Raw genomic sequence first — 20,248 nt, forward strand, 5'->3', positions numbered from 1 at the left:
TTCCAAATCCAAGCTGACCCCTGCCGGGCGTGGCCAGAGGCAGGTCTCTGGTGGCTGACTGCAGAGGGTTTTGGGTGTGATCTGGGCGAGAGGGGAATTGAGCACTGCCCCTGCAAGGAGAGGGACCCTGCAGCCTCCTTCCCGCTAGATCCTCAGCTCCCCGTAAGCGGCTGAGCTGCAGCCGCCTCCCGGCTTCACCACCGGGGCCCCCCCTGCTGCGGGAGAACAGGCGGCGTCTCCGCACGGGGCTGGCGATCTGCGGAGCAAAAACGCGGACCTGCGGTTCTGCGTCCCTGGGTCCCCCCGGCCCCGTGCTTGGAGGAGCCCGGCGGCTGCGCGGCGCGGCTCCCTCGCGACTGCTCGCTCGCTGCTGTAGTGTCAGGCTGGCCCAGGGTCCTAGAGCTGCGAGTCGGTGTTGATTGCAAATAACGGCGCCCTGCTTGCTTGGGCACCTACACGGGGGTGCCGCACGCATGTGCGAGCGGAGCGGGCTTCGGGAGCGCCACTAGAGACTCCGGTGCCTGGCGATTCCATGTGCGCTCGCAAGATCCCCCTGCAGGAAATGTGCCGCTGCCGGGCCAGGGAGTGAGAGGGCAGGGGAGCACATCGCCGGTGCGAGGAGCTCGGCCCAGGCTGCCCGGCATGCTGCGGAAGGTAGGAGTGCCCTGCCCCTGGCTCAGCGGGCTGGGATCGCTGCAGGGTAGGGAGATCCCCGGCCCCACGGCTGCCCGCCTGCGGGGGTGCCTGACGGACCGGGCACCGGCAGCCAACGAAAAGGGAGCCCAGCAGGCAGCTTCTGCCCGGATCAGGATGACACGACCCAGGACTCAGGGGTCTTGGTGCTGGGGAAGGGGGGGTAGCTGCGGGAGATCTGGGCGCTCTGCCCCCCCGAAACGTGCTCACCGGGGTCCTTTGGGGCCGAGCCCTCCTTTGCACGCCGAGTTTCCCCGGGAAGGCGCGCTCCGCGCCGGCTGCAGGCAGCCTGGGTCAGGGGGTGTGTGGCGGGGGGTGGGTCTCCGGGCCCCGGGGAGGGAGGAGTGGGAGCGGCCCCGCGCGCGGCTGTGAGCGGCGCTGCTCACCCACCGCCAGCCCGCGGGACTCTGCGCGGAGCCGCCTCCCGGCTGCCCTGTGCGGCTCTGGCCGCTCGGGGGCTCTGCTCCGCTCAGTTCAGCAGCCCAGCGTGAGCCTCTGCCGCAGGCGGCTTCCCAGGCGTTAGCGGCTCGGGCGCTCGCTTTAATGGGGCTCGGGGGGAGGTGTCGTTTCTACACGCAACTAACTCCGGAGTGGAGGAGCGGGGCACGGGGCTCTGCGGGGTGCAGTTTAACCTCAGGTCACTGCTGCTCCCCAAGCGCCGTCAGGAGCTACCGCATCGCGTGTGTCTGGACTAGTCCCTCCGGGGCTGCTGGGTGGCTCCGGCTTGCCGCGCCGTGCGCGCCAGCCCCGGGGGGGGGGGGTGTAAGTGGGGGCCCCCGTGGGTGCATTTTACGCATTGCAAAGACGAGCTTCCCCGGCTACTTCGCACTGGCTGAAGTTTCTGCGCCGTAGAAGTTTTGCGGAAACCCTGGAGGGTCCGGCTCTGGGCTGGATAACGAGTCCCAGGGTGGGGTGGGGGGGGAGGGAGGCGGCGGGATAGACCCGCCCCCGGCCTGGGGGTTGCCCGCGCTGGTTTTCCATAGCCAGCCTCCGCGTGGGCAAAGGCGCACGCCTCCTGAGCGCGCTAAAGCGCGGGAGCCCCGCCTGCTCAGGTGGGGCTGGGGGGCGCCTCGTCCCCTCGCCTTTGCGCAGGACCCGCGGCGCCTCTTCTCCGCTCCCGTCCCGCGCTGCATCCCCGGTGCTGCCGGGCGCGCGACCAGCCCGAGCAGGGGACACCCCGCTGGCTGCTTTAACGGGGGCCGGGAGCGGAGCGTGGCCAGGGGCTGCAGGGCCAGCGGGCGGTGTTTGTGGGGCCCCCCTCTCGGTACAGCTCTCATCTGCTTAGCTGAGGCCGCAGCTGGAACCGTTGCTGGGCTGGCTTGGGCTGTTGGGAGCCCTGGTCAGGTGGGATCAGTCTGTGCGAGCTGTTTCCCGTGTCTGCTGGAGCACTGTGACCGCCGTCAACCTCGGAGGCCAGGGATTGTGCCTGTCTGCAGAGCGAGAGCAGGTGAGCAGGCCAGAGCCCGAGCATTAGCAAAGCGCGCTGTCTTCATAGCAGCCCCCAGTCTTGCAACGTGTCGCTTCCCTCTAGAACAGCAAATGAGCTGTGCTATGTGAAATGCACCCGGTAAGCAAAGGGGGAGGGGAAACAAAAAGCAACGGGTTAACCTGCCGTGCTAATGCCACCATGCTAATCAGGTGAACCAGGGAGAGTTTCTCTGCGCTGCACAGTTAATCCTGGTTTTAGCCTTAAACTCCCCCCTGCTGTCCAAACAAAAACATCTGGCCTGGGTTGGAGATGCATTAAGCACTAGAGTACCTTGCCTGGCTGGAGGTGTGGGTGAGAGCCTGGCTCTGCATTAACTCAGGTTAGTAACCCACCCACTGTGCAGTGAGGGACCAAGCTGAATCACTCCAGTGCCTTCCCATATTCCCAGTGGTCTGAAACAAGTGTGTGTGGGGTCTGTTGTCATCTGGGCCTAGCAGTTCTGGTAAGAGGGTCCTTAAAGGTGGCCCTGCTGAGACCCAGCTTGATTTTGTATTTATGTATTGAGCCAGGCCAGTGACCCAAGCCTCGGCACCCCGTCCCCTACTTTAAGCACTGACAATTCCCCTGGAAGGACAGGACTTGTTCTCCTGCAGTTGACGCAACTGACTGAGAGAAATTTCTGGAGCATTTTTGCAAGAAGAAACATGGAATATGCCCCCATGGTGCCTATAGAAACAGCGAGGACCCAGTAATGTGGGTAGGACTTTATGGGGACACTCACACCCAGGCTAGGCTAAGTTGGGTGCTCAGACCTGGATGCCAGTCACCTGTGTTGACTATGCAGTGTAGACCTAACCAGAGGTTTGCTTAATGTGAACTCTCCAAAATCATCAGAGGAATTAATATTTTTATAGAACTAGTTCCGTACTTAAACTAGGAGATTCACATTATCAGACATGAAAGTGTTGAGGGTCACTAAAGCCATAGTAAACCCACAAGTCTGATGATAGTGAAACTTTCCCACTCACATCTGAAGCCTCTTCCAATTAGTTCCTTTTAGATTTTAGTTGCCATGACTGCAGGTACTGAAACTGATGTTACTTTTGCAGGGTCTGAGTCAGCTTGGCAGCACATGCTATTGCTTATGGCATTTAGGAAGCTTGAGAATGTGAAAAGGGCTCTACCTCCAGGCCCCACAGCTGGCTAAAAATCTTACTATAAATGGGAGGCAAATCCAGCTGGTCAAGGGCTTGGTGTGGCGTGATTGGAGTTGGTGAAAGCTGCTCCTGTGAGTGAATTGCTGGGTAGGAGAAGATAAGGTCTTGAAGCAGCCATCTGCAGGGACTGTTGGGGGGGGGCGTGGCCTTTCTGCGTGTGTCTGTTGTTTGTTGCACAGCCACAGATTATTTCATTGTTGTAGTAGCTCATGTATGAAGAGATTTCAGGAAATTGGACAGCTCTCCATTGCTCATGCTGTGCAATAGATGCTTGCCAGCTAATGCCATCTACTTCAACGTGCACACAAAGCGCATTTTACTGTTAGTGGAGAAGGAGAGAGGTAGAGAAGAATAATGTGCAGGTGTGAATTGCAGCTTGATACTGCTGCATGGCTGTGCTCTCTTTTGGGCCTGATCCAAAGCCTATTAAAGTCAGTGGAGTCTTGCGATTTGATAATCGGGAGCTTTGGATCAGGCCCTTATAGCTCTTAATTTATTTTTCTCAGTTGTCCCTCCTTATTGATGCATGTTTAACTCTGGGCTATCCCAAGCTGGAGTTCCCATAAGTACTGAAAATTGGTTACATCAGGAAGCTGATAGTGCAAAAAGCATTATTAAAGGAATGATCACATATCCATTTGGGCTTTGTGATCTACTCTTTCTTGTTTCCTCATTTTATGGTGGTGTCGCATGCTGTGCTATGCATTTAGGGCTCAGTTAATGTTATGCATTTAAGCTGTGGGTAACTACAGCACCTATCGGTAGCTGAAGCTGCAAAGCAGTCGCCTGAATTCAGGACTGTCAGTCATTAAACCTTTTCTGTGCCTGCTGTGCGGTGACGATGAAGGTATCCTGGTGTCTTCTCCAGCACTTTTCTCTGTACTAGGCTGGAGTTTGAAGGTTGCACTCAGTCTGGCAGTGCATAGCCAAGGCAAAACAAACAAGATGATTGAGGCTATCTATTTTCATTGTTTGTTTTTACTTTCCTAGCTTAGGGCAGTTGGCACATTCTGCTTCACTTCCTTCATTCTGAAAAGGCACCCTCTGCTTTTACAGAATCCTGAAATGTGCCAGTAGTAACCTATTTTACAGATCCCTCCAGGGTGCATTTTGTATCATTAAAGTGTGGCTCATGGACAGATTGGACAAGAGAGCTCTAAAAGAAAGCTCACTAATTCTAGCCTGTCAATGTAATTAATGTGGAGCAATTAATTCATTTGTTGAATTTCTCCTTTCCTCCCCCCCCCCCCCCCCCCCCCCCGACCCCTCCACCTCCTTTTTTCCTAAGAAAGAAATGCAACTTTAGGCCCTTAACTTTAAATTGTGAACATCAAAGTCCAGATCCTGGGTTTGGCAAAGTGAACTGCATGTAGCACTGGGGGGAGTTATGGGTTATGTCAAGGTTCCTTCCCCACTCTGAACTCTAGGGTACGGATGTGGGGACCTGCATGAAAAACCCCCTAAGCTTATTCTTACCAGTTTAGGTTAAAACTTCCCCAGGTACAAACTATTTTACCTTTTGCCCTTGGACTTTATTGCTGCCACCACCAAGCATCTAACAAATATATAACAGGGAAAGAGCCCGCTTGGAAACGTCTTTCCCCCCCAAAATCCTCCCAAACCCTACACCCCCTTTCCTGGGGAAGGCTTGATAAAAATCCTCACCAATTTGCATAGGTGAACACAGACCCAAACCCTTGGATCTTAAGAACAATGAAAAAGCAATCAGGTTCTTAAAAGAAGAATTTTAATTGACGAAAAAGTAAAAGAATCACCTCTCTAAAATCAGGATGGTAAATACCTTACAGGGTAATCAGATTCAAAACATAGAGAATCCCTCTAGGCAAAACCTTAAGTTACAAAAAGACATAAAAACCAGAATATACATTCCATTCAGCACAACTTATTTTATCAGCCATTTAAACAAAACAGAATCTAACGCATATCTAGCTATATTACTTACTAGCCCTTCACAGGAGTTCTGACCTGCATTCCAGTGTTCATCATCAACTTTGTCACCTTCCAGAACAACTGCGTGAAGAGCCTTTCAACAGATCATGTTCTTTTTAATAAATACTTTTGGTTCGAGTGTGTGGTGTCAGAGGAGGGCTTATGTTTAGAGTTTAGATGGTGTCATTACCTTTCTCTCCTGGCTTTAGGCTGGGATTTTTGGTGTATTTTATTGTATTTATTAACAGAGCCGGTCTTTTTACAATTTAAATAGAAACTTAGTACATACACAATTATAAATTGGCCTGTGGAAGTCCCCCTACCAAGTCGCTTTCTTTGTTTGTGATAGTGATCATATATTGTGGTTACAGCTTTTCTTCTTAAGTCTCACTCTTCTGCCTTGTCAGCTGATAGTGTCAGTCTTTCATTGTCTTGTGATTAGATCCAGAATTCTGCTTTTCTTACATTTAGATGCATAATGTATTTATTAGTTGTCCTGTCAAAACTCTACACAATATTAAGATTTCTCCTTTTTTTTTAATCCCATCTCTTTCCCCTATTTTAATAGCTTGACTTTAAGTTTAATTTTAATTTTAACTGTTGTTGAAGGAGTTTCTGCCTTCCTTGGTATTCAAAGAAAGTTCTCAAACTACTAGGTTTGGTGGTGGGTGATGACTCTCTTCCAGCAAACTCAGAAGTCTGGTGGAACTCTTTTGAAGTAGTTATCTTTTTCCCTTCTACCATGTAAGACTCTGACTTGAAGATATAGTTTTTCTAGTACTAGAATTTCCCACACTCTTTGATACAAATTAACAGATTTAGGGAAGTTACTCCTTTTCCACCACCTCGCTATAGTAAGTCTAGCAGAAGCTAGAAAATGAATGATCAATTTTTATGGCTTTTATAAGATGCATAGTTTTCAGGATAATTTAATAAAAATACATTATCTGACAGGGGGATAAAAGGGTGTCAGCTTATGGAGTCTCCGACAGCTTTCCAAAAGGTCTTAATTTTTTGGCACATCCGCCGTTTATGGAGAACTCTTCCCATTTCATTACATTCTCTCCAGCATTTGCTAATCCCTGTACTGTAACTTAATTTTAATTTTAAGGGTAGTTGGGTACCACTGATAAAAGAAAACTACATTAAAATTCTATTAATGTGTTTAAGTGTGGGGACCATGGTGCCATATGTTCTCTCTCACCTCAGTTGGTGTCTGTCAACTTTCCATCATTTCATGAACATAGTTTTGTCCTTTACAAAGCAATCTCTAGATGTTACTTATAGAATGGAGAGTAATACATTTTGTTTTATGGATGTAGTGAGTGTTTTTCAAATTCTGTAATTTTATGTTTGTTTGCCATTTTGTGAAAAATGTCTAAATTGTAGGTATTGATATACTGAAATGTTGGTGTCTCTTGCAAGTTGTATTTCATCAAGTGATCTAAATATATTGTCTCTAAACAATAGCCAGAATTTTGATATACCCGTGAGGTCCCAAATGTCAAAACTTCCCAGGCTTTCGGTTTAAATTCTGTATTATCTACTATGGGTGTTAGAGGTGATGGGTATGGGCTTAGTTTTTTAAATAAACTATACGAAGTTTCTGCTGTTGCTTTCATAAAAAGGTGGTTATATTCATTTTATCCCATGGGATTTCTTGATCCAGGCGATCATGTAGAGTTTGTTTGCACAACAGTGAATTTGTTCTGTCTCTACTCACTGTTTACTAAGGTTTGGTTTTAGCCAGTAACTTAACTTTCTGATCTAACTAGCTTGATATTAATGCTTAACGTGTGGTAAAGCCTCCCTTTTGCCATGGCCTTTGAATAAAGCAGATTGCTTAACTCTGGGTGTCTAATTTTCCCCAAATTAATTTATCATGGATTGCAATTGATCTAAGTAACTTCCTGGGACTAAAACTGGAAGAGTTTGGAAAAGGAAGTTAATTTGGGGTAAGAGATTCATTTTAACTGCTGCAATTTTGCCTAACCATGAAATTATATATATTGTCCATTTTTCAGATATGTTTTGATTTTTCTTAATCAAAGGAGTATAACTAATATATGTCTTGCTGTCTTTTAGAAATGTGCATTCTCAGGCACCTCATTGAAGTCGTTATCCATTTGTATTTGCCCTTTATATCTTTCTGTAGATCAGAGCCCACATCTATATCCAGGAGCTGTGATTGTCATAATTTATTTTGAACCCAGATACTTTGCCAAATTTTAAGATGACCTCCTGCCTTTCTAGTAGTCCTGTGAGCTGGATTCATAACAAATACTATGGCATCGTCTGCACAGAACACTAATTTGTGTTCCCTGTTTCCTATTGTAATTCTATTTGCTAGGATTATTCCTGATCAATTGGGCAATGACTTTTTTGTTACCATAGCAAAAATAAGAGACGTTAAAGGGCATCCTTAATATGTGCCTTTATTTTCTGACAGATATCCATTTACTCTTATCGTAGCAGCATATGGGTTGGAATACCAGACAGAAATCCAGTTTTAAAATTTAGGGCCTAAGCCAAATGTATCAAGAGTGGCTTTTAAGACCTGCTAGTTTAGTCTGTCAAAAGCTTTTTCTGCATCTAGTGATAAATTAGGTGGGGGCTTAATGGTAGAGTCTGCAAAGAAGATCAGGTCTAAGGACTCTGAAAATTGTCCAGTAGCTAGCTGCCTGTTTAGTACAAATGCTCTCTGGTCTCTGTTAATATAGCTAGATAAATACTTTTTCAGTCTATTTGCCAGAACTGAAGCATAATTTTTTGCACTTTGATTTAATTATATTGGCCTTGTTTTGCAACTGCATCACGTTGTTGACTCATTCAATTTGTGATCCACTATAACCCTCCTTTTTAGCAGTGCCATTGCCTAGTCAGTAATTCCCCATTTTGTATTTGTGCATTTGTTTTTTTCTTCCTAAATTGTAGTACTTTGCACTTGTCTTTATTGAATTTCTTCTTGTTGATTTCTGAATTCTCCAATTTATTAAGGCTGATTTGAATTCTAATCCCGTCCTCCAAAGTGTTAGCAAGGCTTCCCAGTATAATGTCATCCACAAACTTTATAAGCATACTCTCCACTCAATTATTCAAGTAGTTAATGAAAATATTGAATAGTACTGGACCCAAGACAGATCCCTGCAGGATCCCACGAGATACACTTTGTCTGAGAGTGTATCATTGATAACTACTCATTGAATACAGTTTTTCAACCACTGGCCCACCCACCTTATAGTATTTTCATGTATACCACGTTTCCTTAGTTTTCTTATGAGAATGCCGTGTGGGACTGTATCAAAAGTCTTACTTAAAATCAAGGTATATTGTGTGTTCTGCTTCCCTGCATCTGTTACGCTAGTAAGCCTGTCAAAGAAGAAAATTAAATTGGTTTGGCATGGTTTTGTTTTTGACAAATCTAGATTAGCTATTTCTTTTCACCCTTTTATCCACTAGATGCTACAAAGTGATTGCTTAATAATAATTCTAATGGTACTTCTAGGTACACTTTTGGTTTTTTTAATCCTACTTTGTTATGATTGCCAGAAATTCCTAAGGGACTTTCACTTCCTTATTATTTCAATACTTTGTTTTACAAACCACTTATTATTTTAGTCTTTTTCTCTGTCTGTAATTTCTAACCCACCGGCCAGGCCTGCAGTCAAACTGCAACATAATGAAATACTTGGCACCTGTTTCTTTTTTAATTAAGAGAGGTTCTTGGGTAGGACAGTGTCTTGTCAACAATGAAAAATAGGGATCAGGGTGTAAAAGCAATGATTGCAGTGCGCGCTGGGCCAAAGATTCTAGAAGATGTGGATCCAGGCAAATCCAGATATTTTTGACAGTAACGAACCACTGTGGTTTCTGATACACTGCAGATACTTTCAATTTTGGAAGCCGCTGAGGTGTGTAACCTGGGAAGCGAGAATGAGGAAAAGGCCTACCCCCTCAAAACTTTGGAAACGGTGGTAGAGAAAGTATTGTCTATGTTTTCAGAAGTGATTAGTAATTTTGAGTCCCTCATCATATGCGTGCTGAACTTGAGACACTTCGAAGGAGTCTGATTTTTCAGAGGGTGGATGTGCCCTGTATTTCTGAAAATCAGGCTCCTTTACCGTGTCCCAATCCGGGCACCCAAAATCACTAGTGACCTTTGAAATGTTATGCCTATGTAATATTTCCAAACCACACCTGGGAATGACGCAGTAGCCGCAATCCTACCCTCTGTGCCCAAAGACTGGGCGGATCAGGTAAAGCTGATGTAGTAAGCTTTTCACAAGTATTTCTTATGCTCTTTTTGTGTACAACACACGCTTTTGTATATGTAATATACAGATGTGTGTATCTATTCGAAGTATTTCTAAGACCCTCCATCACCTTGATATCTAAACAGTGTGAAACTGGACCAGTTTCTCAGCTGTCCTAAATAGATGTATCCCCACTGATTTCAAAGAGGTACACAAGTTGAAGATCCTCGCCTATGTCTGCCCCAGTTTCCTGTAGATTCGACCCCTCCCAGATAAATGTACCAAGAAAAAAATATTGAAATGGAGAGAGTGCTGCCCCCGTCGCATGAGCCAAACATATCGGTGTTCTCACTAATAGTCAGGTCACCCAGTGAGAGATGCTAGATGGAATTAACAGAGAGGAAGGAGAAACTGGGTTTTCCAGGGAGCCACAGAAAAACCAAATTCTCAGTCCTCACTCTTCTCATTTCTTGGAACTTTCCCCCCAGCTTCTTTCACTGGATGACCTACCTGTCTGAATTTAGCTGAATTTACTTTATTATAGGCCAGTTTGTTTAGCTGAGGCATTCAGTCCCCCAGAACACCGAGCTGCATTTTGGATTTAAATTCGCATTGGCTATTGCCTCCCTGTTTGGCATTTTTCCTGTGTGTGTCTCATTTGTTTTCATCTGAGAATAGAAAAAACCTGTTCACATAGTAAATTCTGTTACAGCGATTCATCCTGACAAGATGTCATCAGCTGATGACTGGTATAGATTAAATCCGTTCTTAGAAAAGAGATTGACAAGAAATGAATATTTGGGAGGTGGGGGAAAAAAATCCTGTTGAAGATCAAAGCTGGACTGAATGAAAATGTTTAAAAGGCATGAGATCAAGGTTGCTACTTCTGTGTTTATTACCATTTAATATTCTTAGACTTTGCTACCCAGTCTCTGTCCTGACTCCTTTAAATATTAACAGCTACTCCTGCAGGTGGAAAATGGGGAGAGAGAAAGAGAATAGTTTATCTGTTGACACACACTCTGTTTTCTTAATTTGTGAGTCAACTAGATGCAGCAATGATGGACATATTGGCACCTAGACACACGTAGCAGAGGGGTGCTGTGTTATAAATCAGAATGAATAGATACATACACACAGGGTTGGCTGCAGAGGGGGGAAATCTATTTTTAAAATAAATCAGGAATGTGTAGGATTAGAAGGGATCTCCTGGGTCATTGAGTCCAGTCCCCTGGTATTATGAACAACTCTGTCATATAATGCTGTTCATAAAGTTATCAAGCTCCATCTTAAAACTAGTGAGGTTGATTACTTGATTAATGCTTGCAGTTGGCTTTTCTTCAGAGCCTGTTGTGTAGAGCTGCACTTTTTCTGCCAATACATGGGAAATTGGGGGTGGATGCTGGTGCATCTGTGTTAAGAGAGAGAGGTGCTATTTTGTCATTCTCACGTAGATGTTTGTGGAATTCTCCAGGAGCGTGTCAGCATCATTAGAACACTGGAGAGGGAACTCTCTGATCAGGTAACGTTGAGACTTTAATCAAGTCTTGTTTATGTCTTCTGAGGGGACCTAGACATGTATTTTCAATCCAGTCCATGACCATTCATGAGCATATTTGAGCATTAGATTTAATAGGACTAACATACAGGCAATATAATTTTGTAAGAAACAAGCCCAAACAATGGGTTCCTAACACTGTACCCATCACCAAAGATTCTGTAGGCATCTTCATAATGTCCATTCTGTGCTCAGGGAAAATACCCATTTAAGTCATATTTCTAGATTACGAAGGTATTAAGGTAAAGCAGTTCCATTGAAATCAACCTGAAGATTTAAATTACCTCTTTTCGTAGATCCCCTGCAATGCAAAGTACTAGTGTTGCCAATATATATTGAATATTCCATGCCTCCAATTCTGCTAGGACAAAAGGCTTTTTTTTTTCTTTCTTTTTTTTTCCCCCCAAGGACCCTAATTTCTTAAGGGCCCAGCTTTCCCATCCGTGCTGCCAGTCTTTTCTCCACAGCTCCAGTCACTGGTAACGGGTCATGTGCTCTGTGCAGCACTTTCCTTTGTTCCCTCTGCCAAGGCTGTGCATTGCGTAAATGTGTGCGGGGCAAAAATCTCCCAAGATTTGAAGGAAGCAGTGGCAGCCATGTGAGGAAGGCTAGGGGGATAAAGCAGTAGCTCAAGAACAGTGGTGACGGGTGCTATCAAAAACCTGTAGTGAGAATAGAAGAGCAAGTCAGTGTGCTCTGCATTATAAACAGAGATTGTTAGTGCTGGACAGTTACTGCTACATGTATGATAGCCTTGAGCTGGAAACTGGGTAAATTAGCTTACATTAAACATCCTAAATATATCCACACCGACTACCATCCTTTTTATGGGTTCAATTCCCTGCTCCACCACAGACTTCTGTCTGACCTTGGGCAAATCATTTAGCCTCTCTGTACCTCAGTTCCTCATCTGTGAAATGAGGATACTACTACTTACCCACCTCACTGGTGTTGTGAGGATAAATACATGAAAGATAGAGAAGTGCTTTGAGAACTACTGATGAAAAACACTATGTAAGAGCTAGGCAGTGTTATTATTTAACTCTACATGCTAAGAATTGTTTTCCTATGTTTCTGGAGTAAAATTTTCAAAAGTGACTTAGGCCTAGATCCTCAAAGGTATCTAAGGTGCCTAAGTCCCCCATTTAAGTGCCATTGAAGTTTTCAGAACCAGTGCTCAGCTGATACCTAACCATGTGGATGCCTACGTTTCCACTGCTTGACATTTGCAAAGCCACCTAAGCCCTGACACTGCTCCACAGCTAATGAGCAGCTCTGAGCCTGAGCTCAAGCCGAAAGCCTGAAATAGGATCCTCAAACTAGGAAGGGGAATGCCTATTTTGCCAGGGGGGCCCAATCCTGTGGGTGTGCTCTGAGCACACCTCAGACGTGATACCTGTCAGAAGCACCAGGAGGGCTGGATGCAGACCACTCAAACTCACCTGCACAAAAGACAGCTGGAGGCACAGGGAAATGCATCAAGTGAGTGTGAGAGAGGTGTCAAGCAGGAGAGAGAGAGAGAGAGGTCTTTGGCTGCTAGGGCATGGGGTATATAAGTGGTTGTGACCCAACTTAGGTGCCTAACTCCAGGAGAGGGTTTGCAGCTGAAGACACCAAGTGGAGAGAGGTGCCTATCTCTGGCCCATCAGCCAGGTGCACTAGTCAACCACTTAGTCACCTGAGCCCTTCTCCTCTCCTCTCCTCACCCATCTCTGGTAGTTCACTCCTTGCTAGCTTAAGCAGCTCCTCACTCAGCTTGCTGGCTTCTGAGGATCCCTTTGATAGGAACCTAACTCTCCCCGTGTATTGTATGTGGAGCCTGAGTGTCTGGCTCAGGCTGAGCAGCCCACTAGGCAGCTGGGCAACTGGGGTTAGGCATTGCATTGCTGAGCGGAGCAACACCTAAGTACCTTTGAGGCTCTGGGCCTTAGGGTTGCAATGCCTAACCTCTAAGTCACATTGACTTTCAGTGAGACTTGGGCCACTTGAACCGAGCTCCTCAAAGGTATTTAGGTGCCTAATTCCCATTGATTTCAAAATCTTTAAGGATATGGGCATTAAGTCACATATGTGCTTTTGAAAATGTTACCCCTGGTCTCTCCTTACCTGCTTGCATTGCTGGTAAGGAAGCATGGGGGAAAGTGAGGAGATTAAATGAGCATTTCCCCTCTTCCTCTTTGTTGTGATGTAAAGTGGTGCTTCTGAGAGCTTTGATAGGGCACACTGAACTTTGTTCTATATTGAGATGGCCAATGACAGTACAGTCACATGTGTGACTCACCTGGTTCAGTGAGTGGCTCAGCTAGGGAAATGTGTAACTAGTCTAGAAGAGCGTACAGTAGACAGAAGATGTGGAAAAGTTCTGAGGGAAAACAATAAGTAGGTGTGGGAAGATAAAATCGTACACCTATTGGCTCTGCATGGCTAAAAAGAGTCAAAACCATTAAAACATATTTTAGTTCCTTAAGTTGGCAGATATTACTGACTCTACACAGGTAGCATCTAGATCTGTTGGGTAGGAAAGTGGCTTTTGTAGAGGTTTCTCAGAGTAGAACCACACTCTAAACTGCTGTATCCCCCAGCAGATTTAAAGGGAAGGACACAAGCAAGCCTGCTAATAAAGGGTCAGATGCACTAGCCAGCATGGCTGTGCCAGCACTCTGGGATGTCCTACTTGGTGCAAAGGGGAACCTGAGAAGTAGACAGCGAATCGCAGCAATGACTAGGGCCTGTGTTTTCTGGAAATTGCTGATATTGCAGTGGTTTTTTTTTTCCAAAATTATCTTTCATTTCTGGAATCATCTGTTCCTTCCGATTTTCTACCTTATGCTTTGGCTGTTGGAGTTGTTTACTACCAATGCCTAAAATGGTTAAGCCTGAGGATAGAGTTAAAGAATTCGGCAAAGATGTGCTGCATGTGGATGAAGGGAAGTTATTTTGTACAATTTGCAGCAAAGTTCTTGACCACGTTAAAAAGGACTGCATAGTCGACCACATTAAAGGTTCACGTTGTGTTGTAGCAATAGAGAAAAGAAAATGAAGGGCAGAGAGGGGCGACGTGACAGCAGCAAAAACAACAACTCACAATTACTGGTTTGCTTGCATAACACAGTGAAAATCAGAAATACAGGGAAAAGATAGTACAAGACCGGGTGGAGGCCTGTTGCAGTGCAAACATCGCACTAGAAAAAACAGACAATCCCCAAATGCGAGAAGTCCTAAATGAGCACATACAAAATGGGGGCTGGATCCTGCCAGCAAGTACACTGAGACGAGTCCATCTTCTCCGTGTCTTTGAACTAAACAAGCAACAACTGATCGCTGGATTGAAGGATCAGCATGTAGCTGTAATTGTGCATGAATATGGAGGCGGCCTAAACCGGTATATTGCAAATATTGTAATACAACTGATGCAGGTTTCAGAAGGTTGTCTAGCTGCTGCCAAGTTGTACAAACAATGGAGTTAGAACTTGTTAACTACTCTACAGTTGCACAAGTTGTTATAAAGACCATTGTACAACATGAAATTGACGTTTTAAATGTAGTGGCTTATGTGACAGATAATGCAAAGACCATTTAAGTGGCGTTTTAACCAACTCAGTTCATCCGATGAAGTGAGCTGTAGCTCACGAAAGCTCATGCTCAAATAAATTGGTTAGTCTCTAAGGTGCCACAAGTACTCCTTTTCTTTTTGCGAATACAGACTAACACGGCTGTTACTCTGAAATCAGTTCATGTGATCAGCTGGGCACACATTACAGCTTTACTAGGCGAGTGCTGGCACTGTTTGTATACAGAAGTGGACCATCTGTGTTCCCTAATTGAAAAGCTGTTCTGAAAACCCCCACTCGGACATGCACGTTACAGAGAGTAGCTTATCGACCATGGAGTTGAAAGCCCGATATTACCTTCGGACCTGGTTGTAACAAGATGGAATACTTGGTTTAAAGCTTTAAACCATCTCAACCATCATGTGGAGCACTACAAGTGATTTGATGCTCAGGATGTTGAAGTGGAGGACACCACAGCTGGTTTAAAGGAGTTAAGTGTTTTATTGCAGAGTGAATCACTTGTGGCAGATTTAATTTTAATCCAAGCAGAAGGAACTTCAGTTGTTCAGACACTACTTACGTTTGAATCGTGGTCGGCATTACCAGTGGAAGTGTGCAACTTTCCATCTGATCTGCTGGCAATACTTCAGTACAAAGGACAGAATGCACTGAACAATCTCAAGTGTCAAGTTTTTCAGAGTTGTGCAGAGAAGCTGCAGCGATACTTAAATACAGACAAACAACCAGCATATAGATTTTTTGCTATGTGAGAATCCTTGATCCCAAGTCAGTTCGTGTACTCTCTCGCAACTTCAGTGAGTATGAACAGAGTATTCCCCTGCGGAGTTCTGTACCTGAGGGTGAGTACAACTCGAATGTTGCAAATGAACTTCATAGTACTGATGACACTTCTCTCTCCAGTTTTTGGAAAAGCATGGGCAAATGTTTGACAAGACTTAGCCGGTTTGCATGTGTTGTTTTGGCAATCCTGTGCTGATGCTGAAGCCAGTTTCTCCATCTTGAGCAAGGGTTAAGCCTGCAATGTTACTGTATGTCCAAATGAGTTTTAATGTGTCCTAGGCATGTGTCGATGAATACTTATGTGACGGGTTGGATCACAGCAACCCCCTTGGGACTGCTAGCTGATGTGTGGAGACTACCTCTGAGCCAGTTTTCCCCGGCAGCTTGGGACTTTAGTGCCCTGCCTAGATTGAGCCAGACATGCTAGCCTGCTACAAACACAGACCCAGGTCTGAACAAAGTCCCCCAAAAGCTGCAGGCTTAACTGAAAACGGCTTAAGAAGTGTTCCTGTCTCCAACACTCAGATGCCCAGCTCCCAAAGGGGTTCAACCCCCAAATAAATCCATTTTACCATGTATAAAGCTTATACACGATAAACTCCATACATTGTTCACTCTCTATAGCCGTGAGAGAGAGATGCACAGCTGTCTCCCCCCCCCCCCCCCCCCCCCCCCAGGTATTAATACATACTCTGGGCCACATTCCTGGGAAAGCTCAGATGTGGATTGGCGTCTCAAAGTTCATTGTTAGCTTAAGTGTTTCTTGATTGGGCACTTACTGATAATAGTCTTTTTTCTCAGGAAGCTGATCAACTGCTTCACTGAGGCTACTTAAAAATTAAACAATATTAGCCAATATTCATAACCTCGAATACAAAAATGACATGTATACAAACAGGATGAATATATCCAGTAGATCATAACCTTTGTAGAGATACGTTACATGGCATATCTAGCATAAAACACATTCCAGTTATGTTATATTTACACTCATAAGCATATTTCTATAAAGCATTATGGGATGCAATGTCACAATTTGTTCGCTGATATAGTGCAGGTTCAGGGTTGGAAGATCAACTATAGACATGATATCTTCTCTGCGTCAACTCCAAGAAAAGGACAGAGAGCAAAACCGACCATTGTACATAGCCTTTGTGGACCTCACCAAAGCATTTGACACAGTCAGCAGAGCAGGTCTATTTGCAATACTAGAAAAAATAGGATGCCCACTAACCATGTTAAGTCTTATACGTTCATTCCACAACAACATGAGAGCAACTGTCCAGTTCGGGTCTACTTTGGACAACTTTGAGATGAAATTTGGAGTGAAGCAAGGATGTATTCTTGCCCCTACACCCTTTGGAATCCTCTTCTTGGTACTCTCGAACTGTTCATTTAAGGACATGAGAGATGGAGAGTATCTCCACACAAGATTGGATGGGAAACTCTTCAACCTGTCATAACTTAAGTCAAAGACGAAAGTCAAAAAGGTGCTAATCAGGGAACTTCTATTTGCTGATTATGTTGGCCTCGTAGCCCACAATGAAGACCTACTACAAGAACTCTTGGACTGCCTTTCAAGTGCTTGTCAGGCATTTGCTTTCACCATCAGCATTAAGAAAACGGTTGCATTAGGACAGGGGGTTCCACAAGATCCTTCAATCACCTTAAATGCAAACCAGCTAGAAGTAGTCCAAAAGTTCAGCTATTTAGGTTCTACAGTGACCGCCAACCTCACTGGATGAAGAACTAAATGTTCACATTGGAAAGGCTGCTACCACCTTTAGCAGACTAACTAAAAAAGCATGGAACAACTCAAAGCTTACCATCAAGACCAAAATGCTAGTGTACCAAGCTTGCATCCTCAACATTCTCATGTATGGTAGGGACACATGGACAACTTATGCTCATTGGGAGAAAAGGTTAAACAATTTCCACCGATGCTGTTTACGCCACATTCTCAACACCAAATGGCAAGATAAAGTCACCAACACAGAGGTTCTTCAAAGGGCAAGTTTATCAAGTGTGACAGCCCTGCTCAAGCAAAGAAGACTGCACTGGCTGGGCCATCTGAGTAGACTGGAAGACAGATGCCTATCCAAGGACATGCTATATGGGGAACTATCAGAGGGAACAAGAACAACAGGACAAAGCCCTGGCTGGGATGATTTAGGTGGGGTTGGTCCTGCTTTGAGCAGGTGATTGGACTAGATGACCTCCTGAGGTCTCTTCCAGCCCTAATCTTTTATGATTCTATGACATCCCAAGCTTTGCTATAAAGACATGTGCAAACGAGAGATGAAGGAATTTGGAATGGATCTTGACCGATGGGAAATCTTGGCAAGTGACCGTAACAAGTGGCACCATTGTCTCCATTAGGGCATCAAAGTCCATGACAGGAGCTGGCTCCTACAGCTTGAAGAGAAAAGAGTCTGTAGTAAGCAAGCAGCTCCCAACCAAGATGCATACATTTGCAATAACTGCCAAAGATCGTGCAAATCTCAGATTGGACTATTCAGTCACATGAGACATTGCAAACCATCTACATCAGAGGCTGCAATTCCCACCATCTCTTTCAGATGAAAGAATGCCAACACACAGCAATAAAATATTAGTTTAAGTAGAAATGTAATTATTCCAAATTTCCCTGTGTTGTTAGATCATTGCATAAAACAATAATCCAACTTTTATTTTAATTTTATAGTCTTGCATAGCAAGACTTTTGTTTCGTGTTTACAGTGATGATCACTTAATACATTCATCTTCTAAAATTGACAATTTCAGTTGGGGAAAAAAATTAGTGTCTGTAAACATTGTAATGTAGGCTACAGCATTTTCATGCTGTAAAGGATTACATATTGCTCATGTTTGTCAAGACGTGTTTTTTCTTATATTCGTATAATACATTTTCAAAATATAAAGCTTTGGAACTTTGGAATTACTCTGTTTTTTCATTGCTGGTAAACACTGGCCCCAGTAATGATTCTTTGAAACTGGTTTCGCTATCTGCAGACCTGCCAAGGGCACACATGCAGCCATTCGCACACATACCCGTAGCCCTTACTGAATATCTCACATCCAGATGGGAGGCAGGGTGGGCCTGCAATCGCAGCAAAGCCCCTATGGTGCCTGCTGCGCTTCTGTTGCTTCCCTTGCTGGATCTGGAAGGGGAAAGAGCAGCTGGGAGGAGCAGCCAAGCAGTGTTGGCAGCAGCAGGCTCAGTATTGGCTCTGGCTCTCCTACCCAGAAACCAGTCATTTGTCATCCCTCATCATTGGAGGTAGGCCCCTGCTTCCATCCAACCTTAAGCCACTGCACCCACTTGTCACCATCTTCCCCCAGGCCTTCCCTGTCCCCAGCTGTCACAGAGCCATCCCCAGCCACCCTCCTTTTCTCCAATCCCCTGGACAGTCTCCACAAACCCAGCTGCCCCAGACAGCCCTCGCCCAGCACTCACCTGCTCTCCAGACATCCTTCAGCACCCCCCTCCTGTCACAGCTGCCAAGTCTTATGCAGCTCTACATCCTACCACAGCCTCTGCTTGGAGTGGGGTGGAGTGTATTGACCTTAAGCTGAACTTTATGGTCCTGTACAAATTATGTGCAAAATATTTAATGAGCCGATTTGCATGAAATGTCGCACATGGAGCTGCACCAAACTTGGCAGCTGTGTGACAGCCTTGTTGCTCTGCCCTTAGTTCTGGGCTTGTGACAAAGCCACAGTTTAGCCCACAAGATTGCCTCAGCAAGAAATGAAGAAAAAGCAAACCCTTCAAATCACAGATCAAAAAGAGCAGGAGTGGAACAGAAGGCTGGGGAAGGAAATTGCCTCCTTTACCTGGAAATGTTGATAGGCTCTACCAGATCATGAAATCACAATTTCATCAAGTTCTTTTGTTCCTGTTAGCTAGGGAGGAGAATTGGCTGGGCTGAGGGGCCCAATGAACAGAGTTAGTGGGTTCAGCTTGGGATAAATTCCTTGTAATTAACCCATGTCTCATTATTTTTCTCCTGTCATTCCTTCCTGAAGTAGGTAGCAATTAGAGCAAAAATGGACTCCCTCACGTTGCCCCTTCAAGTAGCTACTTGTGCTGAGAGTTGAAATATTTTTGTATGTGAGGTTGCTGCCTGTCACCTCTGAGAGGAGAAATGGATCCTCTTCTTGTGAGAGCACTAGCTTGCATGACCCCAGGACAAATGAGTAAAAAAACTCAAAAACTTCCTCCCCAAGCAATTCAGCTCAGATCAAACCAACAGAGTATCTGTTTGGCTCTTTAAGAGGATAAATGGATGGTTACCTTGTTTCTGCTGTGGTAGAATCAAGCCTTCTAACAGCCAATGATGTATCTCTCTCACTGCTTGTCACTGCTATTTATGGGAATGACATGTCTCTTGAGTAAATGTGAGCTCAGCCTGTAAGATGCTCTTTACAATGCGTTATTGTAGGAATGGTAGGATAATCTCGTGGATTGACCAATGGACTGGGAGTCAGGAGATGTGTGTTCTGTTCCCAAATCAGCCACTGATCTGATGTGTGACTTAGGGCAAGTCCCTCCAGCTGTTTCCCTTTCTCCTTTTGTCCTGTCCTGTCTGTTTAGAGTAGAAGCTCTTCCTTTATTGTGCTTATACAGTACTTAGTACAGTGGAGCCCTTAGCTTGGGTGGGGTTTCAGAAGCTTCTGTAATAGAAAACTTTTGACTGGCCCTAGTTATTTTTGTCAAAATTGCTTTTCAGTGGAAAATTGGGTTTTTGATTAAACAAATATTTTTGTTGAAAGTACCTGCTCTCTGCTGAAAA

At 45.1% G+C, this 20,248-nt stretch overlaps 1 protein-coding gene across 1 annotated transcript in view; it reads left to right on the forward strand.

Annotated features, from left to right (window-relative positions):
• The first annotated feature begins 313 nt into the window (after nucleotides 1-313).
• TMCC3 (transmembrane and coiled-coil domain family 3) overlaps nucleotides 314-20,248 on the forward strand; it is a 229,553-nt gene continuing 209,618 nt past the window's right edge. The window contains exon 1 of the mRNA XM_043545934.1: nucleotides 314-654. Coding sequence (XP_043401869.1) covers nucleotides 643-654 — 12 coding nt within the window. The 5' untranslated portion in view covers nucleotides 314-642. The remainder of the gene's footprint in view (nucleotides 655-20,248) is intronic.

This window comes from Chelonia mydas, chromosome 1 (genome assembly GCF_015237465.2).
Source record: "Chelonia mydas isolate rCheMyd1 chromosome 1, rCheMyd1.pri.v2, whole genome shotgun sequence".
NCBI classification, from domain to species: Eukaryota; Metazoa; Chordata; order Testudines; family Cheloniidae; genus Chelonia; species Chelonia mydas.